We start from the raw sequence: 25,890 nt of genomic DNA on the forward strand, positions 1-25,890 counted from the left end.
AGCGCGCATCCTGCACAACCGTTCATGGTGGCTCTGATTTGGTTGAAACAAGTGGATTAGGGAGAACTGAAAGAGCCATCAATAAACGACGTAAGTCAGTCCAGAAGCCTCTCTGTTTTTGACTCTTTTCTTCAAAAGCAGGAGTCCATTTTAACTCTGCTTATTGTTTGACAGTTCCCACAATTCAGCCTCACTTAATAAAGCTGGTCCTTACCACACCCGTCCTTATATTAGGAGTTCCAGCCTCCCTAACTGCATTAAGGATGCCCTTCTGTCAAGGTGTGAGAAAGGATCTTTCCATGGCCAGGAATGCATGTAGCACAAGTCCATAAACGTGGATTTCCTAGAGCGCCCAGAGAGCCATGTGGTCTATCAAACCCATCTAAACTGGTCAGTAAAGAAGTCCTCCAAGTGCTTAAGGCTGTTTTTGTCAGGTTAACGCTCTCCTGTTTTATTTTAAAGTTCTGGACTTCTGAAAGCTGTTCACTTCATTGTGAGACTAGACAGTATTTTCTCAAGAAGAACAGTGCTTAAAAGTTCTCAGTTCCTTCTATTTGAAGTTTCCTTCGTGTCTTCTCCACTTGCTCTATCAAATTTCCCGAGGGCAGGGCTAAGTCACTACATTTGTGATGTCCTGTTCTCTCCAACTTTAATTCAACAGATGTTCATCGGGAAGCTTCCTCATGCCAGGCACCTTCTAGAGTTGCAGGAGATGCAGGGATAAGTGAGGTAGAGCCCTTCACCTCAAAGAATGTAGATTTTGGTAGAAGGAGTTGAACACAAATACAGAAATAACTGCAATTCAAGGCAGCCAACTCAAACCATGCGTGTAAAGAAAGGACTAAATCAGCAAAAAAACACACACACACAACAGACAGAGAATAAAGAAAAAGTAAAGAATGTGAAAGGCTCACCGTTCTTTATTCCTACCCCTGTCTGTCTTCTCAGAGTTTTGAACTTCTAATGTGCTGTGTAGAACAATGTCTTGAGAAAAACCATGGGCCAAATTAGTATAAGTCAGAAGTGTGGAAAAAGTAATTCTTGTAAGCCCAACTATAGTCATTACTCAAAAGAAAGTCAAAAATTAGAAAATGTAGACACCCAAAGGGCAGGTAATTAAAGTTTCAAAAGTTAGAATGGATGTTATATATACAATATGGATTAAAATATTAACTGCATTGTGTTTGTTAAATGAGGAAAAGTGAATGCATTTTAATTTTTCATTTTGCGTCTTTCAGGTAAACTCTATATGCGGTTCTGTGGCATTTGCTGATAATAAGAATTTGCCTCTTTCAAAATTAAATTCAGTCATGGATGCTAATGATGACTCCGATGAAGATTATCTTACAAGTTATGATGTTCAGCTCAGTATTCAAGAATCCACTGAAGCCAGCAAGACTGTATTTTATCCTGAAAGGTAACATTCAAATTGACTCTCCTCACCAAAACTTTTTCATGGCCTTCATTTTGTTGTAAAATGAAATGAATGACATTTCCTGAGCCCTCCTCCAGGAAAATGCTTCCCTTTCTTTTCTGGCAAGGAATTCAATACCGTACAAGAGCTACTGTGCACAGGTTTAGCTATTTGATCTTCTACAAATCCCCGTCTCCTGTGGAATATGGAGATTAGCTAGATGGGAAATTCCCAGTTGAATTTGGTTATATACAATTGCCTATTTCCTAAATTCCTATGGAATCAAACAGGACAATAAATAATGTGAACAAATTTGCAAGCACTGTTTATACGACTAACGTATAGATAAGTATACAGAATCTGTTCTGCTACTGACTCAGGCAACCTTTATAAGAAATGGATTCCATGTTGTACCTTTAAAATACGAAGAATAATGCTAACTCACCTAGTTTGTAAGTTTAATGAATGGGAAAAGAGTTGAGCGATTTGATTATATATGACAAAGTAATATATAAACCAGAGCCTATTTAATTATCTACTATTCAAGTGACAGCAGTTAACAAATTTCACATAAAATTGGTGTTTTGTGCTGGCAAGAGTTATAGAGTCTAAAACTGCCAAAGTAAATTTTTGTCTTCAATAGCATACATTATACTTCTGACAAAAACAAATTTTAGTTTACCTTTACATTCTATTATAGTATTTAGAATCCTATATTCTGAAATTTTGAAGTGCTTCTGAAAAGGTTCGGTGCTATAAAATTATTGCTTTTGAGCTTTTAAAAAATGGACATATTACATTTAAATTTCTGGTCTCGTTAATTTTTCCCTCATCTGAAACAGATTTTAAAACTTCAGAGTTCCCAGGAAGGCATTCACAGTCCTAGAATACCAGTGGATGCTTCTGCTTTAATAGCGTTAAATCAATTTCTTATGAAATACCTTGTTGCCTCTGAATAAACACACACACCAGAGAACTTCCTTGAGGGTTGACAACGACCTGCTGGGCCAGTGATTGGGAGTTTGTTTGGTAGATGCTCAGCCTATTTTTCACTTGTGGATCGGTTGTTTAAAGACTCTAATATGCAGTGTAGAGCATACACTCCCAAGTAAGCAATCATTAATTAGCAATTATTAAGTTCAAAGCAGCAAACCTTTATTGAGCATAGTGTTTTTAAAGTTGGGAGAAGCCTTAGAGATGTTCCTATTTAATCCCCTCATTTTACCAACGTAGGAACCACCATCCAGAGAGGCTACTGGCCTCCCCAGGATCACAAAATCGCAAAACCTGAACCCAGCTCTTCTGACTCTGACTCCAGTTGTTTACCCCTTTTTCATTGCCTACAACTAATTTCAGAGACGATGTTATAATCTTCTGTTTTTCCATCTTCACTAATGTTCTTAGGTCCAATGTATCATAAATACACTCTGTATCTGACTTTTAGACATTTATGCTTTTAAAGTAGATAAAATTAGTTGTGTGCATTTCTTATAGATCTTGATTATTAAAAGTATGTGCAAAAACTAAATAAATGTTTTGGCTCCTTGAAGTATACCATGAATACAAATATAGCTTGTTTTTCTTTCTCTGTAGATTTGTACCACTAAGTGATCAAACGAGAAAGCTGGTGGAGGCCATAAAGCAAGGTAAGTGGATGTATCGCCTACAGTAGGATGGATTGGAGATTCTACTTGGCCAAGAGATTTGTTATCAGCCCATGGGTTTATTTTAGGTTGCATTCTTGAGCTCCAGGAGTATGTGAAATATAAATATGCATTGGATGAAGCTGATGAAAAAGGATGGTTTCCATTGCATGAAGCTGTTGTTCAACCCATTCGACAAATACTTGAGGTTGTCCTGGATGGTAAGAGAACATAAAATCCCCTTGACCAAACTGAAGCCATAATGCAGTTGTTATGGAGTAATCCCAATGAACATAACAAGCAAAAAGAAAAATTAGAATAAAAGATGATTTGCAGTTTGGAAAAGGCGGTGCTCATGCTTTAAACTGAGTACAAAGATCAGTACATTTTGTGGGGTCAGGGCTCACCCTTTGCATCCTCCTAAAAATATGGCACAGGTTGGTGGGAAGATGTTTGTGATCATCACTTAAAAGTTTGTCTGCAGCATGAATTAATTTATTTAAATATAAAGCTTTTTGCTTTTAGAAGTCAGTTTTCAATTTTCATCTTGAATTGTCTCTTGAGTTAGTGGTTTCCAAAAGAGTATTATTTAGTACAAGTAGTACTTACAATATCTATCCTTATGTTACATTAATTTTTTCATAATGCAAATATTAATAATTATTGCGGTAAGCCTACCTAGGGTTAAATATTAATAATAATTCTGATGTTCTAACATAGAATTTTTCACGTCTCAGCATCTTATAAAACAATTTGAAAGTGCTCTACTTTTCAACCTTCAATGTTGCTCCCTGATTTTGCTGTAGGAGATAATGATAGCTACTGGATAATTAGCTATCCAGCTATCCAGCCAGCTAAAAAAATGTTAAAAACAGATAATTAGACAGGTAGACAGATAGTCAGACAGACAGAAATAGATGATGATAAGCATGGTATTTCTTTTCTGACATATTCTGACTGGATACATTCATTCAAATACTTCTCATTCCCACATTCACAGACTTCATTTGATAAAAAGCAATTTCAGATGCAGTTTAAATAAAAACACAAAGGATCGGGGATTTGTTTTACAATTTATTAAGAAATGAGAATTCACAACCCATTATCATTTTTTAAAAAAGGCACCTTGAGACATAGATGTTGGTTTGCTAGCTGTCAACTTGATTAGCAAGCCCACGCTCATCTACTTCTACTCACTGGCATTTGCTAGACTTTAATCATATCTCTTTTTAGTCTTCCCTTTTTCATCAGTTGACTTTGTTCAATCTACTGTAGATAATATTGCATCATTCTGATCTATATGATATCCTTTAAGTAAAGATTTTTAACTTTACACAATGCTTTCATATCTCAGCATCCTATAAGACGCTCTGGGAGTTCAAGACCTCTGATGGAGAAACACCCTTGACTTTGGCAGTGAAAGCTGGTCTGGTGGAAAATGTAAGAACCTTACTAGAGAAAGGAGTGTGGCCAAACACCAAAAATGACAAAGGAGAGACACCCCTTCTGCTTGGTAAATGACCTTTCTTTTTAGAACTTTTATAATTTGAGATAAATAATATTTAATGAGTACTTATTGGAAACCACTGTGTATTGATTGGCTAAAGTTGTGACCTCATCTCCTTCCATTCCCTGAGGTCTTCCCCTAACCCCCATCTCACCTGTCCTATGATTTTGTTTTTCTATCCCACAAAGAGGTCAAATGTGAAAGCTCTTTCAGCAACAATTAATCAGGAGGGACCCAAATGAGGAGTTTTATGAGGCCAGGAGTGGCAATTCTAAAGGAATATTCTCTAACTGGTGTCCAGCTATAAGGAAGTTGCATGTGTGATCTGTAGCCTGAATAAAGAAGCAGAAAGGGAATTCCAAAGAGAGACGTCAGGTCCACAGCAGGACAAGGAAGAAGAACTGAAAGGCAGGAGATCCAGCAGATTCTGAGCACACAGTTTCAGCACTGGGCACCACTAGGAGGTTGCCGCTGTGACACAACACAGGAATGATTGTAAGCCTGAAGGTGTCGATTATCTATCACCTTCTTCTCAGGCTTGTGTGCTGCTTGTTGACAGATAAGAATTAGCAGGTCTGTTTGTAGAAGCAGAGAGAGATGAGATTAACTACAAATGACCAAAGATAACCTTTCCTTCTCTTAGGGACATAGGTGTGGAGTAAGGGTTTCGGCTTTGGCACCTGAGATCCTTGGATTTATTTTCCCCCCCATTTTATTGAGATATAATTGACATATAACATGGTATTAGTTTAAGGTATACAACATGATTTGATATATGTCTATATCATGAAATGATTACTACAAAAAGCTTAGTCAACATACATCACTTCACAGTTACACATTGTTTTTTCTTGTGTTGAGAACTTTTTCTTTTTTAATTTATTTATTTTATTTATTTTATTTTTGGCTGCGCTGGGTCTTCGTTGTTGCTCACGGGCTTTCTGTAGTTGCAGCGAGCGGAGGCTACTCTTCGTTGCGGTGCATGGGCTTCTCATTGCGGTGGCTTTTCTTGCTGTGGAGCACGGGCTCTAGGCTCGCGGGCTTCAGTAGTTGTGGTGCTCGGGCTCAGAAGTTATGGCTCGTGGGCTCTAGAGCACAGGCTCAGTAGTTGTGGTGCGTGGGCTTAGTTGCTCCGTGACATGTGGGATCTTCCGGGACCAGGGCTCGAACCCGTGTCCCTCGCGTTGGCAGGTGAATTCTTAACCACTGTGCCACCAGGGAAACCCCAAGAACTTTTAAGATCTACTCTCTTAGCAACTTTCAAATATACAATACAGTATTGTTATGTGAATGTTAATTCTAGCTGTGAGATTGTAGTCATGGACCGCAGTTTCCTCCAGCATAAAATGGAAATACAGCACCACCATGCAGAACTGTTATAAAAAATTAGAGAAAAATATAAATATGTAAAACTCTTGCCACATGGTAGACGCTCAGGAGAAGAGAGACGTTACGAAATAGTGTAAGCGTGGCAGGAGGAGAGGGAGAAGCCTTGAGATTGTGCCCCAGCAGTCACAGAGGAAGCAAATAAAGCATCACGAGCTGTGGGCACAGCGAGGAAACAATACCACAGCTCCTGTCCACACTAAAAATCACTAAAATTTTTTAAACAACCTGAATATCAGTAACAACCTGAATATCAGTAACAACTCGAATATCAGTAACAGAAAACTTAGACAAGTTGAACATCAGTAAAGTATTTACATTTGACAACACTAATTCAACAACATCAGTGCAACCAATGTTTACTGAAAAGTCACTGTAAGCCAGCATGTGCTGGACAGCATGGATAGAAAGACGAATGTTATGATCGTCTTCCTCTCAAAGGGTCTAGTAGGAGAGTCTAGATATGATTGAAATACAATATTAGTGTTAATACATGCTATAACAAAGGTGTATATTCAAAGTAAATTGGGGAAATAAGAAAGCAGTGAAACTGTGAAGCTTCCAGAGAGAAAGTTGCTCTTGAGTTGTGACTCGGGGGGATGTAAAGGGGATCGTCAGCGGACAGGGGAGGGAAAATCTCCCAGGCAAGCCTTCGCCCCTGGACAAAATTGTTAAATGAACAGTGTCACCACAGCGTGGGCACGTTCTGATCTGATTCCTTACTTACTCTTGCCCTGTGTCAGAGCTTCCAGCCTTCCCAAATTCAGATTAAATTGGACAAACTAATTATTATAGTTAGGGTAGAGGTAAAACTTCCATAACAAAACAAACAAACAAACACAGACACACAACACAAACAAACAGCAATGACTTCAAAAGAAAGAAGTTCATTCCTCTCTCAACAACATTTCAGAAGTGAGTGGCCTAGGGTTGGCAGGGGGGCTATGCCTCCTTTACACAAGACTTTCAGATGTTACATTTTCCAGCCAGCAGGGGGGGAGGAAAGAGGCAGCCTCGGGAAAGCATGTTGGCCTCTAAGAAGATGACCTAGACATTGTACACAGCACTTCTGTTCATACCATGTTGTTCAGATTTTGTCACATAGCCACACTTAGGTGCCAGGGAAGCCGGGATATTTAGTCTCTACCTGGATAGACTGTGAACAGCTAAAACTTGGGAGCTTCTCTTGCTCGAGGAAAAGGGGAAACACAAGTACTGAGGAAGAGATGATTTTTCTCTGCATACATGTTACCAGCCTTTATGTCACAGAAACATGGTGCTTTTCATAAATGAATGGAACTCTTTTCCTGAGCAGGGACAGATACTAAATGGAATATCACCTCTGGTTGTTTCACCACTATTAGTGTGATCTATTATTTTTGTAAAGGCATATACCATGGAGAATTTGCATGTATTTGTTGGTGTTTCTATAGATAGTCTTTGATTTCTGCAAAAAAGATACACTTTTCCAGAGTTTGTATACTATCTCACTTTGCAAATATACAATTATTCTCTACTTGCTATTCTCAATCCACTCATGTTCTTAAGGGACAACTAAGTCATGATTATCACTCATTTGTTTTCTTTTTGTTTCATTTAAATTTTTCTTTACTGCTTAATGCCCACAGCAGAGCGTTAAGTATTTATTTATATGCATTTCAAAGCCTCAATTATTGATCTCTCTACTCTAGAAATAACTAAAGTGTGGGAAAGGGACTTGATCGTTGAGTTATCAGAGTCAAAATAGAATTAACATTTGGAAATAATATTTTTAAAAACCAGCTGGTAACATCAAAGATAAAACCAAAGTCTCATGAAGGAAATATTATGGAGGTGTTCACTTATGTCCCTATCATCCACATTTCTGGAGAATAGGGACTCTCCTTGGGTTACCTTCTTCAGGACATTCGCTGTGGAATCTATGTCAAGTCTTTTTAGGTTCAGAGGAAAATGAATCATCCATGGCACTTTCTCAGTTTTTTCTTGAATTTTTGGGCTACTTTGAAATTGGCTGCTTACAGTCCATTAACATATAAAGGAGAGATAAGAGAAAAAAGTGCTGTTTTTTAAAAAAATTTTGATGCGCAATGCCATTTTTATTTGTCTTAACCTGCCACCATTATCTTTGTCTTTATTTATGGAATACTCCTCAGATTGGAAAAAAAAAAATCACTTTTGGTCCCTCCAGGGCCCTTCTTCCCCATCAGCCACCTGGCCCTTACTTATGGTACTTAGATGTATTACAGTCATGTTATACAGTTACTTGCTGAGTGTAGATATCTGATTTGTGATGATCTGACAGTTATTAACTGTTCTTTGCCCCCTCTCTACCCATCCCTCTGAACCTGGTGTAGCCTTTCTCCAGTAGGATAGCCACAAGATTATCCTGGCCAGTGGGTCCCAGGGTACAGAGGAAGCCGAGGGAACAGTCTGGCACAACATCTCAGTTCCACTGCCCTCCATTTTCCGAGAACGTTATGCCATTTACAATTCAGTCAATTTTACTTCAGACATGTTCTTTCTCACAGATCAATACATATCCTCTTTACTCCATCTCCTCTTTCAATCTTCCAATCCTTGTCAAGATACTGCAAAACATAATCTCTTCTCTATTGGTATGTCATGTGAGTCAGAAGATAACTCACTGCCGATATTAAGTAAATTATATGAGCAAAACACATATATGCAGAAAGAAAATGACAGAATTTTTTTTAAAAAGAAAAGTGCCAGCAAACTATAAAGTGTTCAATACTGCCTATAACCAATGCAAAATTCTCTAATTCCCTAACTCTTCAACGGAGGCTTGCTTTCCTCTAAGCATATAAAGATACATATATATGAAATATATTTTTTACTTCATAAATTATTTAATTTGTATTTTACTTAGCTACATTACACAAATTCTGTACCTTGTTAGTTTTCATTATTTTAGCCAATTATTTGTTAAGAATGTCTTCATGGGTTAGCTTGGAAGGGGTTCCCCATGATTTTGATTATTATTTCTATGAGAAATAAAATGTATTCTTAGTTCCAAAAATTAAACTGCAAGCAAAGTTTTAATTATTTTTTAATTATTTTAAGTTGAATATGGCTTATATATGCTGTTATTTTCTTGAAAAAAAGGCCAATATCTCTAATCAACATGTTCCCTGAGTCAGACAAAAGGAAAACAGATCATGAGGGAAGAGGTTCATTATTTTAATACATTTTTTCTAAGTAGAAAAAATGGAATAGGAGCAAGAAGATAAATGAGGACACATTATCTCTTAGTTTGTTTAACTTATTGATGTTTGCTTTGCAAGAGCACCAGCTAGGATGAGGTAATTCACTGTAATTAGAGCTGCCAGTGGCAGGTGGGTGATTCAGAGAAAGGCATTTGTCAGCAGACTCTGCTTCAGACAGTGAGCAGGAGAAAAACTGAAATCTCACTGCCTGATGGCTTGCCTGCCTCCAAATGAAATAGGCAAAGTTTGTCTTCATCCTTCTTTTATGCCTTTTGGAGCCCTTTCCCTTGCCTTGGCCTCCGAGCCTTTCTGGATTCTGCCTCCTAGCTGCCCAGGATGTTCAGTGTGGCCCTACATGTCCTCCTGCCTTTCCCAGCAAAGGCCCAGACTCTGAGTCTCTCTTCAAACAGAAGACAGTGTAGGCGTCTTCCCCAGGCTGTAAATTCCACGAGGGAGAACTACGTCTGTCTTTTTCCTGTTGTCCACAGTGCCTAACTCAGTGCCTTTCATATAGCCAGTGCGTATTAACTGCATGAAAGGATGAATGAACGAATGAATGAGTGTTAGAGAGTAGCACTCGTCCTGCTCTGTTTCTTATTAAGATTTTACTTTACTGATAAGAGGAAAATGCATTACATCTTTGAGAAGTATTTCTATCTAAACTGGGACAATCCGTTAACAATCCGAAGGGGAAAAAACTTTTAACAGTGTAATTTCAGCTATTAGAAAAAAACAGAGAGGGAGAGAGACATCTGATTTAGTGAACCTCGGAAAACGTAGTGCATTAGCTGTCACGTACTTCACCTATAAAAAAGAACAACTGACCTATCTGGATTCTAAATATTCCTATTGCTAACCTCTCATAAGAGTATGGGAAAAAGAAGTTTATTTAATATTTACTGCTGGCTTTGGTGGGGAAAAAACTCTTTCTAGAGGGAGAAAAACTTGATAAACATTATTTACACATGTGGCTCCATGATCCTAGAATTGATGAAATTATAGTAATAATGGTTATCATTTATTGAGCTCCTAGTATATACTAAGCATTTCACATACATTAATTAATTTATTTAACTTATACAAAAGTTGATGTTATTTTGACTTTGTTGATGAAGCAACAGAAGTTTAGAAAGAGTACACACAGCTTCCTTAGTGATAGGCATCCTGTTTTCCATGAAACTCTTACCCATCCTCAGGTCAGGGTCTTAAAGAAAAGGCAGTATCATCTTGCATGCTTACACTCCACAATAGGAATTTGGTATGTGAAATAGAAGGGGTATGAAAAATACAAGAAAAGAAATCACTAATATCTCTTTTGATATTAAATCAGGTAATTAGTTTAATGCCATGTAAGGTATTCGTGTTATATGCCTACCACTGACTATTCTTTCTAAAATCATCTTCAAGCTGTAAAAAAGGGCTCCTATGACATGGTGTCTGTCCTGCTTCAACACCACACCAGCCTTGACCAGCCCTGTGTCAAGCAATGGTCAGCAATGCATGAAGCAGCCAAACAAGGCCGCAAAGATATAATAGCTCTACTACTAAGCCACAGAGGCAATGTCCACCTAAGAGACAGATTTGGAGTCACCCCGTTAGGTGTTGCGGCCGAGTATGGTCACTGTGATGTGTTGGAACACCTGATCCACAAAGGTACGTAGAAAGGAATTGCATGTTGCTGACTTTTCTCCTGCCTCTTGGATCTCCTTTTCTCCACTTCTCACTGGCTCCCCTTCCTCTCCTGAATGTATCTGGGCATCAAGCTTTTGTCCCATCCCTCGATAGCCTCGTCAATAGACCCTTATTTCACAACTCACTTGAACCCTATGCACGGGGACCTACAAATCTGAGTGCCTGGCCCTGATTGCTCCCAGTTTTCACATAGATGGCTCACCAAGGTCTCACACTCATCTTCTCCTAAATTGAATTCCTCTTCTTTCACACTTTCAATAATTTCTCTCAGCCAAGACTGAGAGCTTAGATTTATCTCTAATTCCCCCATCACCTTCTGTTTCAAATATGGTCATTTGCCGTGTGCTACAGCAACCCTCTCTCTCACCTGTTCTCACCTTGGCAAACCCTCTCGTCTGCATCCTCCCATCTTCCCTGGACCAGTGTAATTGGTTCCTAACCATTTTCCTGGTTTCCAGTCTCTCCATCTGAGAATCCATACTGTATACTACAACTTAGCTCCTCTCCCTAAAGGTCAGCTACAGTAGAATAAACTATTCAGAAAATCCTCAGTGGCTCCACACTGCCCACTGAATCATGCTCAGGTCCCCACTGCACCATCCTGAATTGTTTTTCCAGGTTTATCTCTCACTACTCCTAATATGTATCCTGTACTCCGGTTAAGTAGCCTAGCAATATTCCCAAACATACCTTGCATTCATTCTTTCTGGGTTTGGGTCAGGTCCTTGTCCTCATCTGGAATACCCTCCAACACAATTCAAAGTTAGTGTCTTGAGACACCTCCTCCCTGAAGACTTTCCTAATCCTTCCCAACAGAGTGTGATGTTGTCCTCCTTTGAAACCTCCAAGTGCTTTATACAACAACTGAACCAGGAATTAAGATACCGACTTCTTAAACTGGTTTCTGCCACCTACCCGTTGTCTGACTCTCGCCTAGTTACTTAAGCACCTGGGTCTCAGTTTCCTCATCTGTAAATAAAGGCTAGGACAACATTATCCTCTGCGGGGAAAAGACTCACATTTTTGAGGCGCCCCCAAATGCAACTTCATTTAATTATCAAATAAACCCTATGAAATAAGCTGTATTACTCTGGTTTACAGATGAGGAGTTGGAAGTTCACAGAAGTAAATAGCTTGGCCCAAACTCTCACAGTCAGCAACAAAACCACAATACAGACAGACCACTTTCCCCTACATCGTGCCTTCTGGTCCTGACGTCACTTGAATATTATACAGTTTGTGTTCTTTGATGATATTTTGTCTCATTTCACCTCAGAGCCACTTAAGATAGTCAGATTTATTTATCTTAGCATCTTCTGCTGGGTCACACATGGTGTTTGCACACAGAAGACAGTTGATAAATATTTATTGAAATCGAGTGTTAACTGCTGTCTTTAAAAGTCTAACTGTACCTTTTTGGGGGAGCCTTTGCTTATCGTGGGAATTGACTTGATTTCTCAGATGTTCTTATGACAGAAAGATTTTCGAATAGAATGAAACACGCTGCATGATTGTTTATTGAAAAGACCGAGAACACGGGTGTTCTTAATTTTATACTTTTAAGTCCTAACCAGAAAGGAAAACAACAGGTTATTTTTAAGGAGATTATCTTGACAGTCTGTCCAGCTATCACTATGCCGCATGTTTTATACCCCCAGGAGGGGATGTGCTTGCTTTGGCGGATGACGGGGCGTCAGTGTTGTTTGAGGCAGCAGGAGGGGGCAACCCTGACTGCGTCTCCCTCCTGCTGGAATATGGAGGCAGTGGAAACATACCTAACAGAGCAGGGCATCTTCCTATACACCGAGCTGCCTACGAGGGACATTATCTGTGAGTAATAAATCATAGCATGATCATTTCAAGTGGAAAAACACAAGCTTGTATATATGGTATAATCCCAAATCTATCTATACACCTCCCAAAATCCAAAAAGAAAAAGGCAAAATGTTCACAAGTTTTGTATGTCTATATATTTGTTTGATTTTCCCCATTCTTTTTATATTCTTTTACTTTAAAAAATTTCCACATTGAATTTATACTACTTTTAAAATGAAAAGATATTTTCTTTTAGAAGAAAGTAAGTTATAAGTGAGAATTCTGCACAAGCCGCCCAAATGTGCCTTTTTGTTTTTTTAAATACGTTTAACAGATGGCTACAGGTTTCTAAAAATTTTGTCCTTGGCAAAGGATTAAAGTTTGTGTTACTCTAATCTTTATCACCGCCAACATATCAATAGAAATCTATAATCATTATATTAAACTACCCACCATGAAAGGATGGTTTTAGGCAATTAAGTATATTTCATAAGTTCAAAAACGTTGAAATCATTAGGCTTTATCACAATTTCAGTGGTGACATTGGCTAAGTTAAGTAGCCAATGACACGTAATTGGCACTAAGTGACACATTGTTAAAGTTCATAAATTCACACATGGTAGCTCTGAATTAGGCACAAGAGATCAACTTATCCTTGCCTGTGGCTCTCATACTTCTCTAGTTCATCAGTCAAGTGTGAAATTCACAGCTATTTGTCACAGGTTCTTTGAAACATAAGCTGTGGTTAGTTGTCTCGGTTGAACTGATGTAAGGTTGATGGAACAACAAAGGCTCTTCTTGTTGCCAATAATTCAATTTCAAGTAAGCAGACAGGGTGTACATGGCCAATATTAAAGCATACATTGCTCAGGAAGCAGTGAAAGGGGAGTAACAAATGAGAATTCAAGAGGCCTAAATTGTAGTCATTGCCCTACATCTATGTGACCTTGGACAAGTCATTTCACTTCTCAAGACTTCATATGGCTCTGCTGATAATAAAGGGGTTGAACTCAGTGATGCTCAAGGTCACTTCCATCTCTAACTTCCTGTGACTCTATGTTCTAATGGTCAAGAGTGTGAAGCATTTTTCTATGGCATCAAATGGACTTACTTTCCTATTATATTTTTTTCGTTACATAGCATTGGTTGATTATAGATATTATGCTGTTCAGAGAAGAACTGAAAGATGGGGAGGGTTCCTGAATAATTACAATTCTAGGACCAAATATATAAGATCCAGTATTTTCCCCAGGAATATTTAGCCTGGGAAGCTAAATCAAAACTAAACAAAATTACACTAAACTGAAAAGTAGTAAGTCAGTGGACAAAGATTAAATATTTTTGTGTAAGGTTATCTAGAGAAAATAAAGGAAACTAAGTAAATTGCATTCACTTGTCTAGTGAGGAAGCTGGTTTATTTAATTTCTTGATTTTCTTCATGCCATGTGGATATTTGATTTTTTTTAGTGCACTGAAATATCTTATTCCAGTAACATCCAAACATGCAATCCAGAAAAGTGGGCTAACGCCAATTCACTCAGCAACAGATGGACAAAATGCACAGTGCCTAGAACTGCTTATTGAAAATGGCTTTGATGTCAATACGCTGCTTGCTGACCACATTTCCAAGAGCTATGATGATGAACGGAAGACTGCCCTCTATTTCGCTGTTTGCAATAATGATATCCACTGCATAGAAGTCCTCCTGGCTGCAGGTGCAGACCCAAACTTAGATCCCCTCAACTGTCTTCTTGTGGCAGTGAGGGCCAACAATCATGAAATTGTCAGGCTGCTTCTTGCCCATGGAGCTGATGTCAATTGTTATTTCAGGCATGTGAATGACACTCATTTCCCCAGTGCCATTCAGTATGCCCTAAATGACGAGGTAATGCTCAGGCTGTTGCTGAATAACGGCTATCAAGCGGAGATGTGCTTTGACTGCATGCACGGGGACATCTTTGGAAATGCTACTGTATGGTCAGAGATAGAGGAAGAGGTACTGCCGAGATGGATGTCTTGTGTCGTAAAAGATAACCCGGTGAGTTACATCCTTCTCGTCTTCATATTGGGTCATCATCCTAACGTTTGCTCATTAGGGATGTTAGAAGAAAAGAAAAATCAACTCCAACTTTTATATTTTTCTTGTTCTTGAGTTTTTGTTTGCAGTGATATGGGGAAATAAGCATAAAACTAGGCAAAGAAAAAAAAGTGTGTATTTTTCTTGAATTGGAAACCGAATGTTGAAGAATGTGGGAAAATATATCAATAATTTATGCTTATTTGGTGGAACGTTGGGGCTAGAAGCATGGAAAGAAGCATGATTCTTCCACATCGTGCTGAATACAATCACATCAGAGCCACGCGTGCTTCAGGGCTCATAGTTTCACAGAAACAAGCAAACCGTTTTCTTTTTTTGTTCATTACAAGGAGGGAACTTTTATTTCCTGTAAAAAGACAGATAATATTTCAGAACAAAATTAAGTGTTTATGTATATAGTATATTAAAAGTACTACTAAATTCAATTTTATCACTTCTCTCAGTTCTGTGAGTTTATTACAGTTCCTTGGATGAAACACTTGGTAGGCCGCGTTATTCGTGTATTAATGGATTACATGGATTATATTCCTCTGTGTGTTAAACTGAAATCTGCACTAGAAGTACAGAGAGAATGGCCAGAAATCCGTCAAAGACTAGGTAAAAGCAAAAGTTTTTCCTACAAAATTTTTATGGAGATTGTATTTAGGGGAAATTTCTTAATGTCATTTTTGATACTTTTTCATAGCTACTTTGTTTTCAGAATTATCTGTTTTTTCAAATCATCCTTAATACTTCTTCTGATATAAGATACTAATTTTTTGCTTTTCTTGATAATTTCCAACTCTTTAATTGCATAATGAGTAATACTATTACTATATTATATTCTGACTAGAACTCACTTTTTAAAAGTTAACTTCTATAATATCATAAAGTATATAGACTGTAATCTCCATGTGGGCAGGGATCTGTTTTGTTTATTTTCGTATTCTCAAGACTTAACATAATGCCTAGTAAGCAGTAAATACTCAATAAATATTGAGTAAATGAATGAATGGAATGAATTAGAATGATCCTTTTTGATACGCTCTCTTCTGGGTCTTTATTGACAAATTCCTACCATCAAAAGTATGTATTACAAGCAGACCATTTTGTGTTCTCTAGGTTAAAGTTTACTTATAATCATAAAAGTGAATCATATTACAAAAGTTTCAATAAAAGTACATCTAAAATCACTCCAAATTCAAATAGAAACTAGAAAAAAAAATCATAAGCTGGAAAGGTTTTCTCCTTCAAAATATGAGTTTGGAAAAATGAACTTTCAAAACCTACATGGACATCACTTTATAGAGCCCGAGGACGCATCATAGAACTTGGCATTACATTTAAATATTCTGGCTCTCTTAATACACCTAAATCAAGTTTAAATGTGAAAAACCATGACAGCCTAGTCTTCAGGATCAGCCAAATTTTATGCAAATTAGTAGATTATATTTTATAGTCAAGGAGATGAAACTGAAACGCTGAGCTGATTCACATGCCATATTTGTTAGGTATAAAGTTCTATAAAAAGAAATGGGCAATACAGTGGTTTTCATCTAAGCACTTTGTTTCCATCAGAGTCTCATACATTAAAATATATAATCTGAATTTGGATCATTTTGACTATGGTAGCAAGAGACGTAAATTGGAGGAAGGATGGAGACTTTGATGGGCTAGAAAGAGTGATAGTTCAACTGAATGCAGATTTGGAGGTAAGCTTGGATTTTCCTCACATGGCGCTTCCACTGGAATGAGTTGGACGGTACAAGAGACTTTGTGGCAACTGAAACAGGAACCTTAGAGAATCTGATGAATCATATAGTATCGTGAGCCTAGAAATCGACCTCTGGGGTCAGATAGACCTCGAATGGCATGGAACTCTGGCCTTGCCTAGGTGTAGGATGGCTCGGTCATATAGTGCATACGTCATTCGGGGCTGATATTTTAATGGAAACAAGCAACAATTTATTGCATCATTTTTGTTTCATTGAGGGGAGGGGAATTTTTTATTTCCTGTAAAAAGACCAAGATAGTCATACTAGTTGTGTGACTTTGAGCAAGTTACTTATCCTTTTTATGACAAGGTTTTCCCACCGCAAAATGGGGCTAGCATAGTATTCACCTCATAAGGTTGTTGTCGGGATTTAAAGAGATGATGCACGTAAGTGGTTTAGCATAAAGCCTACAGCATTAAAAACACTTGTAAATTTAGCTATTTTAAAAACTAAATTATTAGTATTTTATGTTATTTTTATTATGGTAAGGTTACATGAAGTATCTGAAATGTATATGTAAAGTATGTCATGAATCCCCCCAACTGGTAGAGTTGCGTTACCATTGTTAATTTTTATAAATAAAAAACTAAGCCTAAAGGGAAATTACAAAATATTCTGGGCCCTATAAATTCTTGAAACTAGTTCCCCTTCTGAACCAAGGCACACACTGGGAGTGAAGTCAAAATCAAGCAGGACAGAGACGTGAGAGTCCACATAAACATGGGGGCGACAAACAGAATCAGGAAACCTCAGGGAGCAACCACCATATTCTGGATCAATGCAAGAAGACAGCAGAATAGGGAGCTCTGTAAAGTTAGAAGAGCTATCTTGACCCAAGCATCCTTCTAGAAAGTCAGGAAAACTAAATTCACATGAAAATGAACAACAGGAAATATCCCAGTCAAATTCCATATAAATTTATTATAAGAAAAAATAGAAAGAGGAACAGAATAACATCCTCACAGACAACAAAAGCACACCAGAAAAACATGCCCTCAGAACAGATTAAAATTGAAACCCTCTGTTTCAAAACAAGCTAAAAAGCATAAGGAAAATGACACAAGACATGAAAGAACAACACAAGTCAGTATTAGAAAAATTCAGAAATGAGGTAACAGTACTGAGGAAGGAATTAGAATGAAAAACAAAAAATTAATTTCAAATATAAAGACTGAACTGGAATGAAAGCAAGAGCTAATAATGCAATAGATAATGACTTAGGAGAAATAGAAGATGAAATTAAAGAAAATTTTAAAAATAAAGTGGAAATAAAGGGATATATAAAAGGATTTGAAAGACAGGGACAGTTTTGAAGACAGCTAAAGAAAAAGAAAACCAAATCAAAGGAACAGAACAAATACAAAAACGTGTATTGTGAAAAACTTTCTGTAATAAAAAAAGATTTGAAGCTGAAAATTACAAATTACTATACCCTTTGGTCATGTAGGTAAAAAGAACAAGTGACTTATAAGGGAAAAATTCAGATTATCTTAAACAATATTACTCTTCTGATCACCTTCTCAAGAATCTACTAAAAAATAAGCTTCAGACAAACCAAAATAACTAAAGAGATAATGACATAGGACCAGTAACGAGCATTAAACAGAAAATTCTGTTATGGCTGGAGAAGTTCTTCTGTTCATGACCTGGGAAATGATTAAAGATGTTCACCCGATAATGACTTATAATAACTTAAGAAACTGTATGTTTGTGCAGTGGCTTTATCTATATTTTATTTTACAATAGAGGAGTTAAAATATTTTGGAGATTGTAAAGGAAAAAACCCTAAGGCTTAGATAAATTCATTTCCCAGAGTTATAGACAGAAAATAACAAAGCAAGGATTTGAACTCTTAGGTCTGTCTCACGTCAAAACACAGGCTCTTCCTCCAATACCACTGTGCTTCCTGTCATAGAACAGGTTCTGCTTCTAATTGGTAATTCATTGTCCATGTGTTTGTATTGCAAAAGAATGACCAATTCTTATGACTTTAGAAAAGCAATCCAAGTAAGAATAAGACCAGGAAGGTTTTTACTGTTTCAGTCACACATCATTGCAACTAGAGCTTAAGTCAGTTGATTGCTATAAGTATGGTTAACCACTGGATGTCAGGATTCCTCCAGGTATACGTAGGGCAGAGGCTTTGTTAGGGAAAAAAATAAAATGGTAATTTTTTTAAAAAGATGGGTTTATTCTGCCTATTTTGGTAACAATAACTTTGCCTCAATGGTTTTTCAAAAACACTGTTTTAATTTTTTCAAGATAATTTGAATGTTTATAATCTCAAATAGAACAGAAATGTGCTCTTTGATTATTGAATTGAGAGATCGTTCACATTATTGAATGATTACAATGTACCAAGCACTTTTCTAATACTTTACATGAATTAATTTGTTCGATCTTTTAACAACCCTGTAAGGTAGGGTTATCCACATTTCCCAGGTGAGAATACTGAGACCACAGAGGTTAAATAACTTGTCCAAGATCACACAAATACGAAGTGGCAGAGCCAGGATTTTAATCCAAGCCGACTGAGTCCAGAGCCCACAACTAAGTCTGTGTGCAATGCTGCCTTTTCACTAGCTCATGTTGCTGGAGAATATATCGGTACTGTAATTATACTATAGATAAAGGTACTAGAGATAAAGTAAGAGTTGAAAATAAAGGTTAACATCAGCTATTTGAATAACATTAGTAGATTTTTTGGAAAATATAAAATGTTTAGGTATCAGACACTGAAACAAACCTAAGATTGAATAATGGATATACGGAATCATTTGTATCAGATGTTTCACAGATAACTATTCATCAGAAAGATTGGTAGGAGAGAGCGGAGGTAAAGAAATACATCTTTCAAATACTCAGTTCTAAAAAATAAATAGAAGGAGATGTGAGCATTTGCTTTCTTTAATCAAGTCCATTCATTCATTTAACGTATTGTAGTTGAACACCCTGTAGGAGCCAGACTCTCTTTCTGACACAGAGGCAGACTAAACGTCTGCCTTCATGGAGCTTACATTCTAGAGGAATGGTCTGGAAGGCTTAATTGCAATTTGAATTTTACTTGAAGTCACCAGTTGCTAACATGTGCATGCCTGTTTTTTAGAATGACACTATTAATATTATTCTAAAACAGTCTGTATCTTACGGGTTCATCCATTAATACTGTTTTTATTTTTTGCTTGTTTTCCCCACTCACTTTAGAGAATCCCTGCTCCTTAAAGCATTTATGTAGGTTAAGAATTCGAAGACTTATGGGACTCCAGCAACTCTGCCAGCCAGCCTCAATGGAGAAGCTCTCTCTGCCACCAACTATTCAAAGATACATATTATTTAAAGAGTATGATCTCTATGGACAAGGGCTAAAATTGCCATAATTTAAAATAATATTTTTAAATGTGATTTAAAAAATGTGTTTAAATGAGATTCCTTCAGAGAATTCCTTGGAACCATTTTACACCCTTATGTGCATTTAAATCCACTGACAATTTTATAACTGGATCCTGGGTTCTTTTGGAAGCACCATATTTTACATCTCTAAGGACCTTTTACATTGTGATTTTTTAAAGCTAGTCAATATTTTGTATTTGAATTTCTATTGATTGTCTTCACTTGCAATAAGTCTTCAAACTCTCCTTATCAAGTGGCTCCCACAATATCCATGAGCAAGTCTCTCCTATGTTTATAAAACAAAGAACCACTTTCTCAAACCCACATCGCCAGCCATTTGCTGCCCCATTCTCTCCTTTCTTTTATCGCCACACGGCGTAAAAGAGCTCTTTCCTGTCTGCAGATTCACTCACTGTAATCTGGCTTCTGCTCCTTGCACTGCCCTTCTCAAGGTCCTTAACAACTTGCTTGTTGCTACTTTCAATGAGCATCCTTCAGTCCTTTCAACTGATTCCTGCAGCAACTGACTGATTGCCTGCTCCCTCCAGGAAACAGTTCTCTGGATACCTTGCTCTCTTGGCTCTCTCCCCACCCCTCTGGCCGCTCTGTCTCTGGCTTCTTTCTGCATTGCTCATCTCCTGCCAAATCTTTAGTAATACGTCTTAAGTCCCCTTTTTTTATGCTAAGTTCTCTGGGAAATTTCATCCATGTCCATGGTTTCGTTTACTATCTACATGCTGTCAAATGTAAAATTTATATCCGAAGTTCAGCTTTCTCTCACGTGCTTGAGACCTGTGTAGACAATTGGCCTAAAGGACCTTTGAATACAAAGATACCTCAAATTCAGCATGTCCCAAAATGAACTCATCGTCTTCCTCCACAAAAAGGCTCCTTCTCTTACCATCTCTAGCTCAATAGTTAACCCAATTATCAATTCAGTTTCCCAAGTCAAAAGCCTGGACATCAACCTTGACCATCCCATTTTCTTTACCCAATATAACAAATCACCAAGTCCTGGTAAATTTATTTCATGAAGTCATCTTCTACTCAGTTTCACTAACTCAGCCCAAATACCAGCTATTATCTCCTTTCTTCCTGGGACACTGTAGTGCTACCCAACTGGTCCTTCTCCCTGCTATCTTGCCTCATCTAACACACATTCTACACATAACATCCCAGAGTAATCTTTTACAAATGTAAGCAAGTTTCACTCCCCTCTTAAAATCATTCTCATTGCTCTTAGGTAAAGTCCAAAATTCTTCCATGGCCCTTCATGATCTAACTCCCTGCCTTCCTCCTTAGCCTTATCTCTTGATATCTCCCTTATCCGTCCTCTTTAACCATGTTAAACACCTTTTAGAAGTTTATTCTTTGAACAGTGATTCCCAGATTTTTCGATTTTATATGTTAGTAGTTTTTAGTAATTTTAAAAATAGGGTCGTCTATTTATCACTGTCATTTCATAAAAGAGGGGTCATTTTAATGCCAGAAAATGGGGCTGCCTTAAACTCAGTTATTAAAATTGAATGACTTTAGGGGAATTCCCTGGCAGTCCAGTGGTTAGGACTCCAAGCTTCCACTGCAGGGGTCACGGGTTCGTTCCCTGGTTGGGGAACTAAGAACCCTGTATGCCGCACAGCACAGCCAATAAATAAATAAATACATAAATAAATAAAATGTTTAAAAAATCTAAAAAAAAAATTGAAGGACTTTCGCTTTGAAAAGACTTAAAGTTTGGTCTTCATTTCCCCATTGATGAGTGAAAATTTCATTCTGGCCCAACAAGTCTCTGAGGTCTTTTATTTGGGAACCACTGTTATAGAAGAAACCATACTCTCTTGCACCTCAGGGTTTTTGCATGTTCTTCTTTTTCTGCCTGGAATCCTCTTTCCGTCTCCTTCTTCCTCCCTCCATCCTTTATCCTACAGGTCTCAGTTTAAATGTTCTTTCCTCTAGGATGGGAGGCCCCAGAACTGCACTTCTCATGCTGTATTACAGGAGCCTATGTTCCCCATCTGTCTGCCCCGCTAGACTGTAAGCTCTATGAGGGCAGGGTTTATGTCTGATTTGTTTTGCAGTGTTTTCTTAGGGCCAAACACATTCCCTAAGAGCATAGAGAAAGTGCAAAAATTACTTGTTGAATATACTGAAGGAGCGAATGTCATATGAGACCCAGACAAAAGTAATCAGTGACCTCATGGTAAAATGATAGTTTTGAGTCTCTGAATTGGTTATATAGCTTTATAATGTAATTACTTAGACTCATTCTTCTTAGATTTTTCTTATTTTTATCTTAAGGGTTATTGTATTCTTTCAATAGTAATACCTCACTGGTTTATGAACTTTTCAAATTGTATTTAGCTCTAGTTATAGGTATGAAAAATAACCTGTATAATTAGAGCTATAGTTTTAACAGCTTTTATTCCTTAAAGAATATATTTTCCTATAGATTAAGCTCTAATGTATTTAAGTAGAACTATAATGTTTTGTGTATGGGATTTCGTGATTCCTCTGTTGCTCTCCTACTTGTGGCTAAAATACATTGTTACCTATAAACATTGCTCTAAATAAATTTTAAAAATAAGGATGTAAGTGTGCCATATGATACTTCAGATATTAAATAAACTAAAACTTTGATATTTAGTGTATTACTGTATAAATACATTCAGGATACTTCAGATATTAAATAAACTCTAGTACACAAAAGTTTGACATTGTCTTTAATGTGTTTTATGTAAATATATTCAAGAAACACTTGAATGTAAGGATATGAATTCACTGCACAGGCTATGGGTTGAAAGTGGCTCTTTTGGTACTTGTGAAGCAGGAGAAAAATATATTCTATGAAACTGAGGCAATCACTATATCCAAAATGGATTTGATCTTTTTCTTATCACATTTTGAAATTTTCTAGCAGTGTTTTTGTTTTGGGGTGGGCTGGATGGTAAGAGAATTAATTTACAGCTAATTAGGACTCTGTTTCTCCTAGAATATGTCACTTTATCTGGGAGAGGGCAACAGCTGCTCCTCCCCAGTGAGCTTCAGGAGAAGCCAAACATTCTACAGTGGTGCCTGCTTAACCACTATCATGTTTAATCAACATGATAGAGTTTTGATGACATCTTCCCAGGCTGCCAAGATGATCATAGCTGTTTTGGTAACTGTGGATTTTGTTTGTGTCATACAGAGACTCTGGTTGGAAAGAAGCAGATATGGCTTCTCATTTGTGTGTGTTTTGTTTAGTTTTTCCGTAGGTGATCTTTAAATAGTATTTCCATTTCTGACTTACAATAATTTCATAAGCACATTTAAAACAAGTGCCTCCTGAAGAATATGGTTTAATCATTTTAGATAATCACAGGACATGTTTCCATGCATAAGATGTCAACGCAGAAGATGTGAAAACAATTGTGTAAATGTGGTACAGCAAATATTCATAGGTAACACTCCCTTTGATGCAGGTTTTTGAAAAGTCAGTACATAGGGGTGAGACAGCATGGAAACTACCCAAAAAAGGTGGAGTCTTTTATGACATAGAGAACACACTTAAACCTTGACCTTTTATTAGACGTTCTTACCGAAATTTTAGGTTCAAGTCATATTACTCTTATGTATATAGGCACCTTCCAATCAGAAATTATTTAGAATGCAAAAAAACTCTAATCTGCTTCCAGTTAGTTACGAGACAAAATCAAACACCACATGCATATATCCATACTTTCAGACACACATGTATGCACATATATATATGACATATCTGCATCTAGTATACATACATACATGCATGCATTATAGTGTGGCGTATTACTACAGTTGTATATAATTTAGTAGGTAAGAACATATACTTTGTAGTCAAACAGACATTTTTGGCCTTAGTTTGAGCCAGGCTCCACTAATTATTGGCTGCTTGATTTTGAACGAGACATGATAAGTGTAAAAATACCAAATCTAACACAGAGTAAGTGCATGTGAAACTCAAGCTCTCATTATTATTGTCACATAGTGGCCATGCCAGTGCCAGAGTTGCAAGCCTCAAGAACCTTGGTCTTATGGCACAAGTCTGAAGATTGTCATGCTTAGATGGGAAAATATGAAAAAAAAAATGTTAGAGATATAGATGGCATCTCACTATCATCTGTAAATACCTTGAGAAAATGCACAGAATGAAAACAGCAGAGAATTGCCCCTAGCGCATAAAACCCCACATCTGCTGTTGCTTAGTAAAGCCCCAATCATCAGTCGTTAAAAGGGAAGAAAGGGCTTCTCAGGGGAGAAGATATGTAGAAGGAACAGACTTATTTGACCTCAATGGCCTGTGTTGTGTAATCTCAGGGAATGCTAAAGATGTCTGGGGGTTTGCTGTTTTTGGAAGGAGACAGTCTAGTAATTTGAATCTGGGCACTGGGAATGCCTGAGTTCTAATGTCGGATTGACCAGGGAATTCCACCAGAGGCACTGGATGGCTGCTCATATTCTGTGCTTTCAGATTCTAGTAAACGACAGACAGCCATTTCTCTTGCCTTGGAAGTCTTTCATCCCAGGAGGTCCCAATGAGATTTAAGATAAAACTTCTTGGAAGCAGCCCATAGTGTTGGATAAGGTAGAAGGTGTGGAGGGTGGTACATGTGATACTTACTTGGGGATTGAGTGGGTGTGAGATACCAGTATCCGGTTCTTTCTGTTTGAAGCAAAGTCTGAACTGGCTTCTCAGAGAAACTCTTTTTCATGCTTTGTGGAAGTCAAATAACTAGACGTGACATTTAATAGTCAGCAGTCTATGTTCCTGAATGTTTGAATAGCCCTCACGATCTAGTTACACCAATTGGTTTAATGTTGTTTCAATGAAGTGACAATTTTAATCACCTTTGACTGGAGGATGGAAATATTTGCTTAGACTTTAACTCATTGGAAGCCCCGCAACTGGACTCAACTCTGTCCCCAACTCCCTTATTGGGGGCCTGACCTTCACAATCACCTGAGGTACCCAAGAGGCGAAATTGAATCTATGAGTTGGAGGTTGACCTGATTAAATTTGAACTGCAACTGTACAGAGTCCAACTTCCTATAGTGATTCTAGGATATCTGAAGATCCTCTCTCCAACAGGAAAAAAAGACTTTTATTTGACAATCAAAAATAGAGTTTAAAATACAAGTAAATTTAAGAGAGGTAGAATAATTTTAAAACCTTTATAAATAACAGGGTTTGGTAACGGAAAAATGGTGAGAACCCCAAGTCCATAGAAGGAAAAGGGTAGTTATTTCCTACAGATCATTTGTTCTATGAATATGGAAAGAATCTTGAGAGAAATCTAGTTCATTTTAATACGTTCTAGCAAGAGTACTTCAATAACAATGGCTTTCACATGTCCTGTGTTTTACAGTTCACAAAGCATTTCACATACGTCATCCCACTTGATTCTTACAATTGCTGTAGGAGAGGACAGGAAAGGAGTTAATGAACTCCACTCTATAGATAAGGAAATCATTTTTACAGTTAACCAAGGTAGTATATGCCAGAGCTAGGATGCAGTCTGGGACTCCTGACTCCAAATCCCAAGTCGTTTCCACCCCATCATTTTAGGTACAGATTAGGAGAGCATTGTTCAGAATAGCCAAAAAGTGGAAACAATGCAAACGCCCATCAAGTGGTGAATGGCTAAACACAGTATGGCCAATCTACACAATGGATTACTATTCAGCAACATGCTACAACATGGACAAATCTCAAAAGCATTAGGTTGAGTGAAAGAAGCCAGACACAAAAAAACACTATTTCGAGATTCCATTTATATAAAATGTCCAGCCAAGGCAACTACATAGAGACAGAAAACAGATGAGTGGTTGCCTGGCGCTTAGGGGGTAGGAACAAAGGGTGACTGCAAGTGGGCACAGGGATCTTTGGGGGTACTGAAAATGTTCTAAAATTCTATTGTGGCGATGGTTGCACAACTTGGTAAATTTACTGAA

The 25,890-nt window shown here is 37.5% G+C and overlaps 1 protein-coding gene across 5 annotated transcripts in view; it reads left to right on the forward strand.

The window, feature by feature from the left end:
* Positions 1-22,635, forward strand: part of ASB15 (ankyrin repeat and SOCS box containing 15) — a 33,737-nt gene extending 11,102 nt beyond the window's left edge. For 3 of the 5 annotated variants that reach the window (XM_082472356.1, XM_082472355.1, XM_082472354.1), the window contains 9 exons: positions 1,239-1,417; positions 3,008-3,060; positions 3,147-3,278; positions 4,412-4,570; positions 10,582-10,827; positions 12,525-12,696; positions 14,149-14,719; positions 15,223-15,376; positions 19,738-22,635. In XM_082472356.1, coding sequence (XP_082328482.1) covers positions 1,311-1,417; positions 3,008-3,060; positions 3,147-3,278; positions 4,412-4,570; positions 10,582-10,827; positions 12,525-12,696; positions 14,149-14,719; positions 15,223-15,376; positions 19,738-19,910 — 1,767 coding nt within the window. In that variant the 5' untranslated portion in view covers positions 1,239-1,310 and the 3' untranslated portion in view covers positions 19,911-22,635. The other 2 variants (XM_082472357.1, XM_082472358.1) reach the window with 2 other exon arrangements.
* The last annotated feature ends 3,255 nt before the right edge of the window (positions 22,636-25,890 follow it).

This window comes from Balaenoptera physalus (genome assembly GCF_965194825.1).
Source record: "Balaenoptera physalus genome assembly, chromosome: 8".
NCBI lineage: Eukaryota > Metazoa > Chordata > Mammalia > Artiodactyla > Balaenopteridae > Balaenoptera > Balaenoptera physalus.